The sequence below is a fragment of the Mastigoproctus giganteus genome, chromosome 7 (assembly GCF_048544385.1).
Source record: "Mastigoproctus giganteus isolate SK-2022 chromosome 7, ASM4854438v1, whole genome shotgun sequence".
NCBI lineage: Eukaryota > Metazoa > Arthropoda > Arachnida > Uropygi > Thelyphonidae > Mastigoproctus > Mastigoproctus giganteus.
Window position 1 is genome coordinate 123,472,221 of NC_143581.1, and position 18,442 is coordinate 123,490,662.

The 18,442-nt window shown below is 39.3% G+C and overlaps 1 protein-coding gene across 1 annotated transcript in view; it reads left to right on the top strand.

Annotated features, from left to right (window-relative positions):
* LOC150083179 (pantothenate kinase 3-like) overlaps positions 1-18,442 on the top strand; it is a 233,580-nt gene that overhangs the window by 163,302 nt on the left and 51,836 nt on the right. The window contains exon 6 of the mRNA XM_090377087.1: positions 14,079-14,255. Within this exon, the coding sequence (XP_090233213.1) occupies positions 14,079-14,255 (177 nt within the window). The remainder of the gene's footprint in view (positions 1-14,078; positions 14,256-18,442) is intronic.

Genomic DNA, 18,442 nt, shown 5'->3' on the forward strand with positions numbered 1-18,442 from the left:
ATGACGCTCTCTGAATCCTCCTTGGCTAGATCATGTCCTGTTTTAGAAAGTCTGCAAACATTTCACAAGTTGCACATTTTTTTTAGGCTGTGATGTGTTGGAGAATCGATCCTTCAGTTCTTCTCCGAGGCACACCTAAGGGGACATAAATTCAAATTAAGAAAAGACAGATGTATAATAGATGTGTGGAAATTTGCCTTTAGCCAGCGGGTGGTTAATTGCTCGAACAAACTTCCATCTGTCACTGTGGAAGTTGATAGGTTGAATAAATTTAAGGAGGAACTGGACAGGCATTTGGAGGGAATGGTGTGATTTTTTTTTTTTTTTTTTTTTTTTTTGGCTGATGCTGCATAAGCTCACACTTGCTTTCTTGCATCACATGCCACTACTACTACTACCTTACTCTACGAAGTTCGAGATATATGCTATCAAGTTATGCTGTACTGTAATGATCACAATGTTAACTTAGTTATATATAGGGCTTACAATACCGAGATTCTGGGATCCCAGTTATTTTTTTCTGGTATTCAAATCCCGGTATTGATACAAAAATACCGGTTTTTTGGTACTAATTTAAAAATAATTATCATAATTTATTCACATAAAGGTTATGTTGTTGTTGTTTGGTTTTTAGGAGCATTAGCAACTAAGGCCGTATTGCTCCGGGGATATGCGGTGGTCATTTCCTGACCTTTCCACATCCTCCGTATTTGATGGTCACGGGCTCGAACCGCGGTCTAATCAAGAAGTGTGTGCTACGCACTGCTGCTCCTGCCCACTTGGCTGCGGAGGCGCCTACATAAAGGTTATAAAATCGACAACAATAAATCATTAATACTGCTAAATTTGCAAATGAGGCATTGTTATACACAGTACAAATGCAACGGAAACCTGAAAACGTCATCTCTTAGTAAGTAGTGTGTGTGGAAGTAAAGCACTTAAGGAATAACGAAAACATCATCACGGAAATATTTCCATTAGTGGCAGTAGGCCTGGTAGTGCAGTTAAGGAATATGGTAAACAATGGTATGGTAGGTGCAGAAAGGTTAAAATTAAAAGCTTCTGAACAATAGTTTAATCCCTGTGTGACACCGCTACTTGAGGATGCGACACTTAATGTATTTTGGGAAAGGGTTTCGGTATGGAGCAGTTCAAAGTTTATTGTGAACAGGTGATCTTGAGGTAAAAGATGAAAGTGTTTTGTTGTGTGGGAAAAATATTTTGGTTTTCCCACCAAAGGAAGAAGAGTGAGTGTAAAGAATAACACCATTGGGCCAGGTTTAAATTACTTTTTTATATGCAAGCTTATGTGCAAACCCCAGAGCAGTTTGCACATAAGCTTGCATATAAATAAGACAGTACTGGAAGAGCTATACAGCAGAGATGCAGAGTTCAACTAAGGAGAGAGAGAGAGAGAGAGAGAGAGAGAGAGAGAGAGAGAGAGAGAGAGAGAGAGAGAGAGAGAGAGAGATATGCACTCCATGGAAGGAACCCTCACAATGGAATCCCACTATGAAAGAGAAGGAAGGTAAGTCTCCTGAACTGTGTTGTTTTGGAAATGGTACTTAGATAAAGTGAGAGATTAATTTAGAGTAAGGTTGAAGTTGAAGAAACACAAGAAATAAGGAAATGTTTAGTATTGAGTTGGTTTATTGGTTGAAGTTGTAAAGAAAATCGATATTGCTAAATTAAGAAAGATTACATGGAATTGTTAGCATCAAATTAGTGACTTATGGATTGCTGTTGTGAAGGGAATTGATATTGGTGATTAAGAGAAATATGAGGAAGTGATTAAGATTGAATTAGTTTGAAGCTGTAGAGAGAGTTGAGATTGTTAATTGAGAGAAATTTTATGGAAATGATAGCAGGTATTAACAGATTAAATGAGAAAAATGAATAGATTAGATGTAAATGAACACCAGTTATGTATTGTTAGTAGATTTATATGATAAATGACTTTTGTTTTATATTTGTGTCATTGTTCTTGAGAAATTGACAGCTCACATATAATATATATATGATATATAATATATATACTTGTGTGTGTGTGGAGGGATATCCCTCAGCTCCTGGAAATTCTCATTTTTTAACACAGTCAGGTAGCCTGTGGGGCTTAGTGCTTGGGGGGAGCTGCTGTACGAATATCATAACAATGGCCAGTGACTGCAATACTAAGGTACAGGGAAATAAAAATTAATAAATAAATAAATACACCCCCCCTCCTTCCCAACTTAGATTTGGTTTCCTTACCAAGCTTAACTGTCAGTCCCTTTCTTTCGTTAATACAGATATAGTGCCATAAAAAGTCAAAAAGGAAATATATTTTTATTTTTGATAAAAAGGAAATAAGATTTTTTGAAGATGAGCAAATAAGGGGGGGGGGTTAAATTGCAACTCATGTACGATTATCTCAGTACAAAGCACCAACCAGCACAGAATCCAAATGGATGTTTTCTGCCGCTAATTAAATATGTACCAAAATTAGATCCAGTTTAAACGATAACACTATTGAGTTTCTTAAAAGCTCACTTTATTCAGACAGGTAGTGTGGATGCTTATTTTTTTGTTTTTAGAATAACCGTATGTTTAATCACTTTTGCTAGAATATTTATTATTGTAATAAAAGTTTGATTTAAAATGTGAATTCAAGTAATTACTTATTTTTTCCTTATTTTATTGCACCTGATTGTCATCAAAATTTATTGCAAAAAATTTCGGTATTTTTAATTTATGAAACCGGTATCCCGGTTTCATAAATTAAAAATACCAAAATACCAGTATTAAGATTTTGACAGGTATTGTGAGCCCTAGTTATATCCTTAGCTAAATACAAAAGATATATGACCAACAAGTAATTAAATCCTTCAAACTACTTATTAATCACAATTAAAACCATACTATTTTTCTTCACTACTGGTTATGACGATTTTCACACTGAAACACTGACATAATAGCGGTATGAGTAGCGAGCCATAACTTACAAAATAGCTAGCTAAATTTAAAAAAAAAATAAGCTAGCGAAGGCTGCTAAGCCTATTTAATCTATTTGTAAAACACAATTGAATATGTTAATTAATCAAGAATATGATAAAAATTTCCAAAAAACTTATCTGTTTACAAAGCTCAAAGTCTATGACTTCGCACTATATGACTGTATATGATGTTGAAAATGATATAAAAATAGATGACTTTATAGTGATCTCTTGAACAAAAATCTCAAAGATCATGGTTTTACTTTGGATGAAGTCTAAAACTCATTTAAATTTAGATTTATCATCCAAAACCAGGAACAAAGGCAAGGCATATTGGATTACGGAAGTGTCTGGTGCAATCAGAAAGGCAGTGTTCATGAGGGCAATAAGATTTTTCTCAGTTGATCAGTTCACATTACTAAAGAATTCCCGATTACATCAAAATGTTTTAGATGTCTGGGATGCACCTCCGTAGCCAGGTGGGAAGGAGCAGCCGTGCGTAGCACACGCTTCTTGATTAGACCGGGGTTTGAGCCCGTCACCACCAAATACGGAGAATGCGGAAAGGTCAGGGAATGACCACCACATATCCCGGAGCAATATGGCCCTAGTTGCTAATGCTCCTAAAAACCAAATAACAACAACAACAATGTCTGGGATGTGGACATGCCACCGAAACTTTAGATGGACAGAAAACATCTGTGCTCACTGTGCCTGTGACAGCTACGTGTACTTAGATTGCTCAAACAAGTTTCAACCTGTATAATGCCGTAACTGCAAAGCAAGAAAGAGAGAACACCATTTCTAAAGGGATGAAAAGTGCCTTGAACACTTAAAGGCAAGAGAAATGGTCAACCTCAAAACCAATTATGAATAACGAAAACCAAAACAGTAAAATTACAGAATCAGGTCATCCCCAAAGTTTATCCAATTAAATTATCAAAGGTCAATTTCTGTAATGCTCAAAAAGCAAAGATAATTATTGACAGGAAAATTCAAGTTTTTTTTTTAGCTGCAGGAACCTACACCTACAAAGGGGATCAGCCTATCACTAGCTTCCCTGCTAGTGATAGGCTGATCTCCTCCCAGATTGTTTCTTCTGGGCAGGGTGGAAACACCATGGCCTGTTGCTGTGCTGCCATTGCTGTCTTTGACTTAACATCATGATCTCCAATGTCACAGTCTCTACTACTCCCATGCAGCTGGAGGATCCTTTGGACAGGCTCTTTATCTTCTCTGTCTACATGCAATGTACTAAACATAGCCAGCCCATCGAACCTTTCTTCACTTTCTAGATTGAACTTCCTGTGCTGAAGCTCAGGCATGGTAATATAATTATTGCAACTGATGCCAATGCCAGTTGCTTGCTCTGGAATAGCCCTCAGACTGAAAGTTAAGGAGAACTGCTACAGGAGCTCATTAATGTCATTGACTTGAAAGTTGTCAGTGCCCCAGGACATGCTCCAACATGCATGGCACCAACTGGAGATTCCTACATTGTTACTCTGACAAATGAAAGAATTTACAACAGAGTCCAAGACTGGCAAGTTCATACCTCCTGGAGTGGAAGTGACCATAGTCACATCACCTTCAGCATTGTTCCAGTTCAATGGAACAATGCACCATTGTTCCATCAGTACCAGAAGAAGAAACCTTTCTGAATACAAAAGATACAATACTAAACTTGCAGATCAGGATATCTTTGAACTCTACATCAGAACTTTTGCTACTCCAGACAACATTAACTGGTTAAAGAGCCTTCCATCCAAAGAACAAACATTAGAATTCCAAAAACTCATCATCTCTGCCTTGAATTCCATTTTCAGGAAGAAACACAGATCTCTCTTTGTTCCTTGATGGATAAGTGATCTAAATTACTTAGAAGTCATATGAGTACCAAAGTTCAAAGAGAAATCGCAGACCACATGATGAAATACTCAGACTTCAGCAAGTCTACAAAGTATCAAGGCAGGTCTTCTATTGAACCATATACCAAGAGAAAAACAAATCTTGAGAAACTCTTGTCATTAGGACTGGTAATGAGGATCTCTGGGGGCTTACCTACAAGCTTTTCATAGAGAAATTTATCCCAGGTGACAGCACCCCTCCACAACCAGAATACAGGATCAACCTGAGTCAACAACTTGGTCACAAGCTGCCAACAGTATACTGGATATCATTATACACTAGGACTTATCAACAAGAGACAAATCTAGAAACCATTACGCATCTAGATCACCTGACACATCAAGGCAATCCACACGAGAAACCATTCCTAAGGGAGGAAATTGATCTTGTGGTGAAAACAACCAGAGATCGGGGAAATGTCCTGGACCTGATCTCATGGAGGCAGATGTTATCAAATGGCTCTGGGTCATCTCTCCTGAAATCATAATCTTTTCAACTTGTGCCTTTGTGATGGAGTATTCCCCCCCTTATGGAAAACAGTGAAGATCAAGAGCATCATAAAATATCTGGACAAACTGGCAAGACAAACCTGACTCCCATAGGCTGACAGCTCTCCTCCCTATTATTGGCAAAATCCTGGAAAAACTTATTGCCGGCAGATTTATGATGTATGCAGTCAATGTATGACTGTATACCTCATAAATATATGCAGTCATACATTGACCGCATGTATGACTGGTCGACGCATTTAGACACCAGCACCCAGAAGAAAAGTCCTACACCTGGAGATCAGCAAATAAAGCATCTGGAAGACTACCTTACCAAGCCCAACTGGACAGATACATCTCAAAACACACCATTCTCCTGGTCAGAAGAATCACACACACATTTGCCATCCTATATCTCAGATCACTCCTTTATCAAATTGCAGCTCTCCTTCTCACCCAATCACTTCAAAAGTGGAGGTGCTTATTGGACGTTCAACAACACCCTTCTTCAAGACAGGGAATACATCTCTAAGCTACAAGACCTGATATCCAATCTTGCCCAATCAAAAGACAGATTGGAGCCCATGAACACTTGGTGGCCTAGATTTAAAAGTAAACTGAAATCATTCTTGCAAACCTACAGCCATCAGAAAAGTCAACAAAAGCACAATAACCTCTATCAACTTGAGCAAAGACTGAAGAATCTCCCACTTGATAGTTAGGCCCATCAGTCAACAATACAGGCCATACAAATCCCACTTAGAACACTCTGCAAAAGGTGCCCTACTCAGATCTAGATACACCCACATAAATCTATCTGACACTCCGACCAAATACTTTTTCTCATTAGAACACAGACATCACAAAGCAACCACCATCACTACCATTCAGCTGCAAGATGGAAACATCACTGAAGACCCAGAGGAAATTGTCTCTGAAGTAACCAGATTTTATAGAGAAATTTACAGTTCCCAAGAAACCTCTATGAAGGCAACCGAGGAAATACTTTCAGAACTTAAAAATAATCTCCCTTATGGCCCAATGCACTATGAATAAACCAATCACCCTACAAGAACTAACAGCAGCATGCAAAGTCCTTTCCAAAAATAGATCACCAGGTCTGGACAGACTGACATTCTGAATTCTTCCAAATGTTTTGGGATCAACTCAGAGTGCTACTTTTTCAAATGCTTGAAGAAGCTCAGTTCCATGGACTACCAGGTTTGGTCACTACCTCTGTGCTTGATTGATTCCCAAGAAAGGGGATTGCACCAACCTCCAAAACTGGCACCCTTAATGAATACTGACTGCAAAATTATATCCAAAACTATTGCCGATCAATTGAAATTCACTCTTCCTGATAACATCACCAACAAACATACTCCTTACTTGGAAGATTGATTCATGGTAATCTTCATCTGATCTGTGACCTCCTCTTCACTGCAAACAGCCAACGAGAATTCCTAGCACTAATTAGCCTTGACCAGGAAAATGCTTTCAACAGCATTGAACACAGCTACCTTTTTCAAACCTTGAAAATTTTCGGATATGGACCCTTCATCATCAGAACAATATCTGCTATACAAGGAAGCCAAATTCTGCTTGAAACTGAATAACCAGCTCACCTGTAACTTTTCGTACTTCAGACGGATAAAACAAGGCTGCCCACTCTCCGAGCAACTTTACACATTTGCCATAGAACCATTCCTAAAAAAAATTGCAACCAGTCTACAATCCCGATGAATGCTACTACCAGAGCCTCACCTGAAAATAACCCACTCAGCATACGCAGATGATGTCACAATTGTTATACGCCATGAGAATGAATTTGAAGAAATCAAAAAGGCCCACCATCTCTACGCTCCAAAATTAGATGCAATAGCCAGGTGGGCAGAAGCAGCAAGTGGGTAGCACACGCTTCTTGATTAGATCGGGGTTCGAGCCCATGACCACCAAATACGGAGGATGCGGAAAGGTCAGGGAATGACCACCACATATCCCCGGAGTAATATGGCCTTAGTTGCTAATGCTCCTAAAAACCAAATAACAAACAAACATTAGGTGCAAAACTAAACCATAGTAAGACCAGTGGCCTTTGGTCTGGCAACTGGAAAACCAGAACCGACTCCCTCATCCAATGCACATGGTCCAGCGAGGGACAGAAATACCTAGGTGTGTACCTTGGCAATACCCTCCTTTTCTCCCAGAAGAACTGGTCCAAACTGCTGAGTGATTTCAACAGAGTACTTGGGAAATGGAGAAGTGTGTACGCCACATCTTCACTGAGAGGGAGAATGCTTGCAGTCAATCAGATGGCAGCAAGCATTCTCTGGCACACCTTAAAAGTTCTCACTCCACCTGTTGACATTGGACTTGAACTTCTGTAGATTGTAATTTTCAGGAAATACGTATGAAGGAAGGTTGTTCCAGAAAACGGCAGTTGAATGAATAAATGAGGAAGATGAAAAGTTGGTTCTGTGGGTTTGAAGTTGGACAGTAAATGGCTGGTGGCGGCACGTGTTCGGACTGTTTTGAAAGAGAGAGCGTGAATTATAGAAGCCAATTCAGAAGAACAGTGCCCATGGACGTATCTGTAGAAGAGGCATGCAGCAGAAACAGTGCGTCTATGAGAAAGCGAGTGGAGAGACTCTGTTAAAGATGAATCATTAATTAACCTAACTGCCCTCTTCTGAATGGAATCAAGAAGCCTGAGAGAGGTTTTGGGGGCACCAACCCAGATGTGGGAACAATATTCCATGGCAGGGCGGATTTGCGATTTATACAGAGTGAGCAGCTGTTTGGAAGAAAAGTAATGCCGAGAGCGAAAGAGAAAACCACGTTTTTTAGATGCAGAGGAAGCAATATTTGGAGTGTGCTTGTGCCAAGAGAGATTAGAAGTCAGGGTAATCCCCAAAAGAGATATATCATTTTGCCTAGAAATCGGAGTGTCATTAAAGATAAGCCTAGGAGCAGAAGAATCCTTTTTGCGAGATATAAGACAAGACCGAGTTTTAGAAGGGTCGAAATCAACTAAGTTGTTTTTGCCCCACTGGAGAATTACCTGAAGATCGGCATTTAAGGAATTGGTAGCAGATTTTCAAGAAGTTGAAGCTGATTGAGCAGGACAAGGTTTCTCAAAATGGAAAGTTAAATGCAATGTGCTATCATCGGCAAAACTATGGATAGGATTTCCAGTCAATGGAAGAAGGTCATTAATATACAAGAGGAAAAGAGTGGGGAAAAGAACTGAAACTTGGGGGACACCGGCATTAGTGGAGAAGTTAGAAGGCAGAGAGCCATCTACCATCACCCTCAGTGAGCGATCACAGAGAAAACTGGATAACCAATTACTAAAAACAGTTGGCAAACCATAAGATGGAAGCTTGTTTAGAAGACCTTTATGCCAAACACGATCAAAAGCCTTTGAGATGTCAAGAGCAACTACTTGTGTTTCACCGAACCTTTCCATTGAATTAGTCCATAAATGGGTAACATAAGCCAGAATATCACCAGTGGATCGACACTGACGGAATCCATACTGGCGATCGTTGATCAGACGGAAGGTTTCTAGGTAGTTTAAGAGTTGGCGGTTAATTGATTTCTCCATTACTTTAGAAAGAGTAGAAGTAATTGCAATGGGACGATAATTGGATGGGAGGGATTTGTCACCCTTTTTAGGAACTGGCTGGATATGAGCAAATTTCCAAGCAGAAGGAAAAACACCTTTGGAATAAGAAAGTGAAAAAAGTCGGCAAAGAATAGGAGTAAGTTCAGGAGCACAGGTTTTGAGAACAAGTGGAGAAATACCATCAGACCTGGAGCTTTCTTAGCATCAAGATTCATCAAAATCCTTCTGATATCCTTTTGACGGAAGACCACAGGAGGCATTGAATGGAGCGTGTTGGGAATGGTGGGAGGTGTTTTACCAAGATCATTAATACATGAGCTGGAAGAAATATGGGATGCTAGCAGGTCAGCTTTGTCCTTGGCTGAAGTGACAACAGAACCATCTGGTTTGGACAGAGGTGGGAGCAGAGATGGGCAAAAGTTGCGGCCAATAACTTTGGCAAGAGACCAGAATGCTCGGCTACCATTAGGGCAAGAAGCAAGTTTTCTACTCTTAGCCTGTTCAAACTCTAGTTTGGACTGATTAATAACTGCTTTACAATTGTTGCGAGCTTTGGTGTAGGCAGAAAATGAAACTGAAGAATTAGAAACAAGCCAATTACGATATGCAACATTCTTCTCTTGGACAGCCTTAGCACATTTATTGGAAAACCAAGGTTTAGATAAAGGACGAGATTTTAAAGTGGAGTGTGGGATAAAGGATTCCATTCCTGCAAGAATAATTTCACTGACACGATCTGAGCAAACGTTGACATCAGAAGTTTGGAAACAGTAATCCGACCAAGGTAAAGAAGAAAAGAAGTCTCGCCGGTCATCCCATTTTGCATTCTTGTAATGCCAAACAACACGAGGTTGGGAATAGCCATGAGGTAAAGGTTCCATTGGAGAAGAGACAATCACCAAGTTGTGATCTGAAGTGCCTACAGGACCTCTCACTTCAACCGTGTACTTAGAAGGGTTGTTTGTGAGAAAAAGATCAAGCGTATTGGCTGTATGATTAGGATTGTCCGGTATTCTTGTAGGTAAATGAACAATCTGTGCTAGGTCATTAGTAATTGCAAAAGTCTCAGCATCTCGACCTGCAGTGTCAGTGTGACTAGAAAACGTAAGCCAGCTGGAGTTGTGAACATTAAAATCACCGAGGAAAATTACCTCACTGTTAGGAAAGTTGGACTGGAGAAAGTCAAGTTGCAAAGAGAGGAAGTCAAAGAGCTCCAAGTGATTAGTGGAGTTGGGAGAACGGTAGAGACAACAGATGAATTTGACACAATGAGGTAGAGAGATTTTAAGCCAGAGAAGATCAAAGAGAGAAGATTCCCAATTTTCAAGTCTCTGACAGGGAATATCAGAATGGACATATGCACAAGTACCACCTTTGAGGCGAAAGGAATCATATAGCGAATAATTTGGGCGTCTGAGATGAGCAGTAGTTGAATCAACCGATAACTGAGATTCTGTCAGAAAAAGTACATGGGGTTTGGCAGACTGCAAGTGGAAATGGACATCATTGAGTTAAAATTGAGACCACGTATATTTGTGAAATGAATTAGGAAGTTCTTGGGAGGTTTAGATCTTTTCGCAGATAAGCTTGCTCTATTAGTTTGACAATTCATGGTGTATTCAATAGTAAGAAAAAGTGGGTGGGACATGCTGTATGAAGTAATGAAATTTTTGGATATGGCGTACATGTGGTAAGAATATACCAGATGCTTGACATAACGTGGCCTCGACAATGCTCCCCGCATACACACTACTCGGACTCCCTCCAGTCACTATCTGGCAGAGTAGAGGTAGCAAGATTATACACTAGCTGATCCGGAAGCCTTCTAGAGAGTTACCAATAGGTTCGGTCCGGTGTACTAACTAGCGGCCGGCCTGCGAACACCGTTTTAGAGCTGTACCCTCGAAATGTAAGGAATGTTGGATCTCGCCACGACATTCATCATAACCTCAAAAGTCATCAATCATACTGCATGATGGAAGAGATAGGGAAGGGTTGATCAGAACTTAGCTCTAGAGACTAAACATGGGTTCCACCACTTCGAGCCTCCAATAAGCAAAGTGGTGGTATTTCACCGGTTGATGAGAGTCATCTACCACCTAGTACTGCCTGGTAACATAGAGGGGCGGCATTCCTCCATGTGGTATCGCCACCACACCTCGACCCCTGCTTACGTTGGTTCACACCTGAGTGAACCAACGGAAGCCTCCTAGAGAGTTACCAATAGGTTCGGTCCGGTGTACTAACTAGCGGCCGGCCTGCGAACACCGTTTTAGAGCTGTACCCTCGAAATGTAAGGAATGTTGGATCTCGCCACGACATTCATCATAACCTCAAAAGTCATCAATCATACTGCATGATGGAAAAGATAGGGAAGGGTTGACCAGAACTTAGCTCTAGAGACTAAACATGGGTTCCACCACTTCGAGCCTCCAATAAGCAAAGTGGTGGTATTTCACCGGTTGATGAGAGTCATCTACCACCTAGTACTGCCTGGTGACATAGAGGGGCGGCATTCCTCCATGTGGTATCGCCACCACACCTCGACCCCTGCTTACGTTGGTTCACACCTGAGTGGTCACCCACCATGTACTTGTGCATGGAAGTTATACCCAGGATTACTAACAGTCCCACCATCGTGAAGGTGTAAGCAGAGGATTTGGCTGTCACAGACCGTCCGGACTTCGCCGAAATTGGGTCCACTTGACTTGAGTGTCACCCGAATATCAGTTCCATCAGAGTTTTAGACTCCCAGGTAGCAAGTACAGCCTGTCTGGCATATCTGAGAGAATGTCTGTGACAACCTCAAGGTCCTTCTATAAAGATGCACTACTGGAAAAAGCTAAACCTTCACCATACTCTTGAGGGAACATCCCTTCCTGCAATACTTTCAGAACTGCTCTTCTACAATAAAAGAATAATAGACTTGCAACTGATGAACTCCTTCTTCCTGCGTGGAACTGGGCAGGAATTAGGACCATTGGCAACCTCCTGACACTATGTCTTGAATGGAAGAGAACAAAAGGCTTGCCCATTAAAACCATAAATGAAATGCAGCAACACAGACATCTAAAATCAGCAATTGCACAAGCCCTTCCAGATATCATAACAGCAAAAGGGATTGGAAATGTCACCAGATCTACACCTGTACCAACCTTTGTCATCACATCACCAGAAGACACGGTACCTCTGGTTCCTGCACCCTCCAAAAAAGTCTATCAGCTACTTATGTCATGCAACACAGCCATGACCTTCCTGTCATCTACTGGCCAAGCTCTTCCTGCACCCTTCTCCGCACACACCACAAACCACCATCCAACTTTCAGTGGAACCTCCCATACAGAATGAAATGCTCCAAATTGGATGCTGACATCCAGTGGCAACTGTGGCACAACATCCTTCCTACCCCAGTCAAGCTACAAATCTTTGGGTTATGCACCTCAAACTGCTGCTTCTTCTGTGCCACTTTAGATACCCTGGAACAGACGTACCTGGTGGGCCCTGTGAACCACAAACTGATGGAGTACGCATTTGATGCTGCGAGGCTTGCCTGCAACCATGCCCACACTGAGGAGGGCTACTGGTACTTTCTTCACTCTGAGCAGACAAAACACACCACTTGTAACTTCTTATTCATTGCCGCCAAGATCGTCATTTACAAATTTATCCCCAGGGGCTCACATCTGGTGAGTATGGGCTTGGCACACCCAGGGTCCTGAGCTGGATATCATCATTCTTCTCTTTCTTGGTGATTCCCTTCTACTTCTCTCTCTCTCTCTCTCTCTTAGGGTAACTCAAGAATTTTTTTTTGGCTGGTGCAGCATTCCGGCTTCCTTGCACCATATAGCTTCTAATAATAATAATAATAATAACTTCTACTTGAAGCACACAGGAAGCAGTGACGACGTGCCTCCTGTCGACACATCGGTGCAACATCTCAAGTGGAGTCTACAGAGAAAGTTGCAGAGCAGACTTCTGCTCGAATTCCACCATCAGAGACCTGAAATTCTAAATGACCTTAACAGTGACTGGAACAGTGGCGGTCACCTCTTTACCATTGCCGAAGAGTCCATCACTTTCAACATGTGACATTTAATATGAGACCGATCCAATGCCAAGAAACTGTCCTAATTCCCAAAATTCAAATGTAGAAATGTTTTTTTTTCTATCCAAAGTTTTTTCTTTATTTTTTATTTTTATTTTATTTTATTTTTCTTATTTTTACATAAAATTAAAATAGATTTTGTCGAAAATGTATCTACTGTTCATGTTTAAATTAAAAAAAATAATAATAAATATATAAAAAAAATCTATATTTCCTCCCCTAACTTACTCCTCACACTTCTCTCACTATCTCCCTCCTCAACCAGGTTCTTTCAGAATTGTCTGGAAACGCAGTAAGAGCTTCTTGATAACAAAACCTAGCATTCACAACTGTGCCGCCAAGTGGCCAAGGACGAGAGTTGGGGGGGGGGGTGATCAACCAGGTATCTGCTGTCTCCTGGCTGTGAAAACCCAGTTGCTGGCCAACAACACTCCAACAGAATGCCTCACTACTCTACACAAACCTACACCACATCTAAATGGCCAGTGTTTTGGCTTATGCCAAGAACAGACGACTCAGTGGCGTATGGGGGGGGGAGACCCTGGAACCTGTAACAAAGTACACAATGCCTTTCCTGTATACCTTCCTGTATTCCTCCACATATTCAAATTCAGCATCACATATGTTTCAGTGACAAATGCCTCCGATATCCCCTACAATATCTACATTTCATGACTTAATCAGTACTCAGAATTTACTGTATTGCTTAAACAAATGACTACTTAAAAAGTGACTTGAACTCTATCAAATATCCTGCGCTACAAAATAAAATTAGAATATGGAACTAACTAGACTATTATAAATTGTGACCCTTACTATATTGGAAACTCTCATTACGTTGTCATATTTACGCAGGCATCACAGTTTTATATATGTTATCCTCTTTCAAAAAGTGCTAGTAAAGTTATCAAATTTGTCATAAATACCTCATTCATACTTCATCTTTTTTTTTTGTTATAACTAATATTTGTTTTTAGTTTAGGAGGAGGAACATTCTTGGGACTCTGTTGCCTTCTTACTGGATGCGAGACATTTGAAGAGGCCATTGCATTAGCAGAAAAAGGAGATAGTACAAAAGTTGATAAATTAGTCAAAGATATATATGGTGGTGATTATCTTAAATTTAATCTCAGAGGAAACACAGTGGCAAGTAGGTAGGTGTTATACATACCTCTGCAGAATAACCTGAAATATGTGATTCTTCACTTATGTTCATAAAAAATGTTATATACATATCATTTCAATTACTGTTTTGTCCAGTGTCTGTAATTTACTATTGTAAATTACAGACACTGGACAAAATTAGTAACTTGTGGTATTTAGTGCATATAACAGATGGAACATATGTACCTTCTGTACTTTTTTCCCTGAAATTAGATTATAAGGTTAAATTGTTTTCTCTATTTACAGGTATACCATCTGTGATGGAAGAAGCAACAGTTTTATCATGAAATATAGGACACAGAAAAGATGTAAATGAATACATAATAGCATTTCACAGGTCTAAAGGGCTTCCATTTAAAGAAGTAGTTGAATTTACTGGAGTTTCAGAATGAATAGTAATAAGAGTTTTTAAGGAATGATGTTTGTCTAAGCCATCCAGAAATCAGTGGCAGAATTATGTTCAAAACTCAGTGATAAGTGATGGTTATAATTAGTGTCGAATATGGCTTCTAGTAAAGAAAATATGATTTCAAACAAGACAAGAATGTTGCAAACAGTTAAACAAGAACCTCATGTTGATTTCTGAGGGAACACCAAAGAGAATTGCTTAACTAGGACATCTGCAGTACGGCCCACTGAAAAAAAGTACAATTTTTACAGCAGCATGTTAGAGAGGCCACAAGAGAGAAAGCAGTACCCTTGTTATGATTATCAGCAGTGATTCTTCATGTGTTAAAAATCTGTAGATAAATTAACCACTAGGTTCTTTTATATTTTGGGTTCAGTTTTTTTTTTTTTTTTTGGTAGTTGTTGGTGCATCGGCTTCTGTGACCATAATGCACCTCTCAAGGTTTTTGCAGTACTTTGATCCAAGCCTGAGGTGGGATTCGAACCCGTGACCTTTGGGTTGCATGGCAGGTACTTTACCCACTTTACAAGATGTAACTGCTATCGAGGGTAAAAGTTTTGTTTGTTGTTAGATTTGTTGGTGCATCAGCAACGTAGGCTATAATGCACCAAGGGTAAAAGGGAAGAATTTTTGCTTTCATAAAGAAGACTATATTGGGCTCAGACAGTTTTTAAATTCTGTACGCTGGGACCAACTAACGATGTTACCAACAACAAATTTTAAATGGGAAGCATTCGGGAAAATAATAATAGAAGCTACTAGGCATCTCATACCAACTAAGAAATACAGTTCAAGGCTTAGACCTAAATGGATGTCAAATGAACTGTTGAGACTCGTGGCACAGAAGAAAAATGCATAGGATGCACATAAATTATTGGGTCTACAGAAGCCTGTGGTAGATATAAACTAGTTTGCAATCAACTCACAAAGGAGGTTAGGAAAACTAAGGCAGATTATGAGAAGTCTCTGGCAAAGAAAGCTAAGAAAAGTAGCAAAGACTTCTTTACTTATATTAATAGTAGTAAGAATGGGTTGAATCACATTGGTCCACTTGATGTTGATGGTTTAACTGTTGATGAATCTGCTCAGGTTGCTGACAGGCCAAATAGATATTTTGCCTCTATATTTACGCATTAGTATTAGTAGAGGCATATGATGCAAGAAAGCAATTTCTGCACATCTATTCTACAATTGCCTTTCCTCAATTTGAATTTATGTCCCCTCAGGTGAGTAATCTGAGCAAGAGGAAGAATCTCATTAGCATTCAGCTTGCTCAACCCATTCAAGGCCTTATACACCTCATTTAGATCACCTCGCAGGTGCCTAGTCTCCAGACTGCAATTTGCAGAACTTGCCTTTCTTGGTAACAGCAACTCTTTGTTCCACTCACCAATCTTGTTGCCCTTCTGTGTGCATCCTGCAGCTCTACATCCTTCCTAAAATGAGGCCTCCAGACCTGTATGCAGTACCCAAGCAAGGGGACAATCACCTCCTTATCCCTGCTGTTGTTGTGGAAGCTGATAGCTTAAATAAATTCAAGGAGGAACTGGACAAACTTTTAGAGGGAATGGATGTGTGAAAGGTTTTTTTTTTTTGGCTGATGCTATATAAGCTGATACGCTTGCTTTCTTGCATTACATGTCTCCCTTACTACTACTATTATTCGATACTATGATGTAGTAACAAAGAAACTGGACACAAAAAAAATTTGATTCATATAGTTGGAGTTCAGGAAAGCTTTTGATATTGTGACACAGACTGCTATACAAACTGGAGCTGTGTAGCATTAAGGCCAAGTTACTGCTATTGATAAAGGGATGGTTGAGTGGGAGAAGACAGAGTTTTTATCAGTGGACACGGCTCTTCATGGAAGAATGTTTTCAGTGGTGTCCCCCAGATTTTGATACTGGGCTCACTGTTGCTTACTGTATTTATTAATGATATTGATGAAGGTATATTAGGCTTAATGTCTAAGTTTGCATATGATATGAAGTTGGCAAGGTGGTTAATGATGGTATGTTACTGTAACAAGATCTGGAAAAATTAGGCTTTTGGGCTCAGAAATGGAAATTGAGGTTTAACATTGACAAATGGAATGTATTGCATATGGGTAGTAGTAATTGTTAATTCCAGATTAACTGTGTGGTGCTACACTCAGGGTAGTGGGAAATAAGAAAGCCCTCGGAGGTAATTGTGCAGTGCAGAAAGGCTGCCAGGACAGCCCATGTGGTTTTTTTTTTTTTTATGATATACAGGAATTTTGCTAGCAGGGATAAGGAAGTGACTATTCCATTGTATAAGGCAGTGGTCAGGCCACATCTTGAGTGGCCTGACCACTGCTTCTTGCTTGCTTGCCATTAATTTTTTAAATTACTTAGCACCATTTTCAGTAATCTCTCATCAACTTGGATGATTAGCTATAACACTGACAAATGGAATGTACTGCATATGGGTAGCATTAATATTTTCAGCATTGAAACTTTTGATTTTTACAAATCTTTTCACCTCCATACCTCACAATTTACTTAAATCTGTGCTTAATCAACTATATCACAAATATAAAGACAAAATAAACATCAATGAAAATATGTGGAACAACTATATCAATCTTTGTATTCTTAATGATCTCATTTTTGATGGTAAGCATGATACAGGAAAGCCATAGGATACTCATGGGTTCACTAAATTCTAGATTAGTTTCTAATTTATTCTCCTACATTACTATGAAGATTATATACTTCTAACTGAAATCATAATTTCTTAGCTATCCGTTATGTAGATGATATTCTTGGCTTAAATGTAAATTCTGAACATATACCTAAGACTATATACCTAAACAAACTATATACCTTAAGCAAAGAAAATACTGGTAATTAGTATGCTGGTTTTCTTGATCTCAGCATTACCCTAAATAGTCTACCTCTTCTTCATAATCTTGAATTAGTTGATAAAAAAAGCAAATTTTTTTTTTACTAAAAGGAGGGTAAAAGCAGTAAAATCTTCCATAAAAATAGGGAGCATAGTCCCAATGCAGTGTTCACAATAAAATTAAGGTAATTAAATAAGAAATAAGATAATGTAAAATTAAAATAAATAAATCACTGTGTGCAGAAAAAGTCAAATCTGAAGTGGTGAAATAGAAATAATTTTGTATGTAAAAATTAGACAAAAAGATAAAGAAGCAAGCATATGGTATAGATAAAGAAAATAAAGCATGGTAAGGAAGGGGAATAGTAGTGAATTAAATGAGGCAAAGGCAGCATAGAGGAAAGGAAGAGTGCTCATATTGCCCTCGGGTTATGCTAATAACTCAATGCACAGAAAAACGAAGGGTAGAAGGGAAAGATAAAAAGCAAAGAGAAGAATTTTATAGAATACTCTGGCAAGCTAGAGGCATAATGTTTGAAAATTATTGCAAGTATTAGTAAAAAAAGAAGCTATTACCATATGACTGTAATCTATGAAATGATTTTGGGGAGGGGTGCCTGAAAATATAGAGCCAAAAATAAAATGTCAAAATATAAAATGAAGTATTTAAATTAGAAAAATGCCGAAATACAGAGAAAAATTTGATTGTGAATAAGACAGTAGAGAAAAGTAAATACTAAGAATTGTAGCGTGTTTCCTTTAAAGCAGGAAACATACAGCAGAGCTATATAATATAACAGTGGATGAAATCTGACATAAAACAGTTGTTGTTGTTGTTGTTATTTGGTTTTTAGGAGCATTAGCAACTAAGGCCATATTGCTTCGGGATATGCGGTGGTC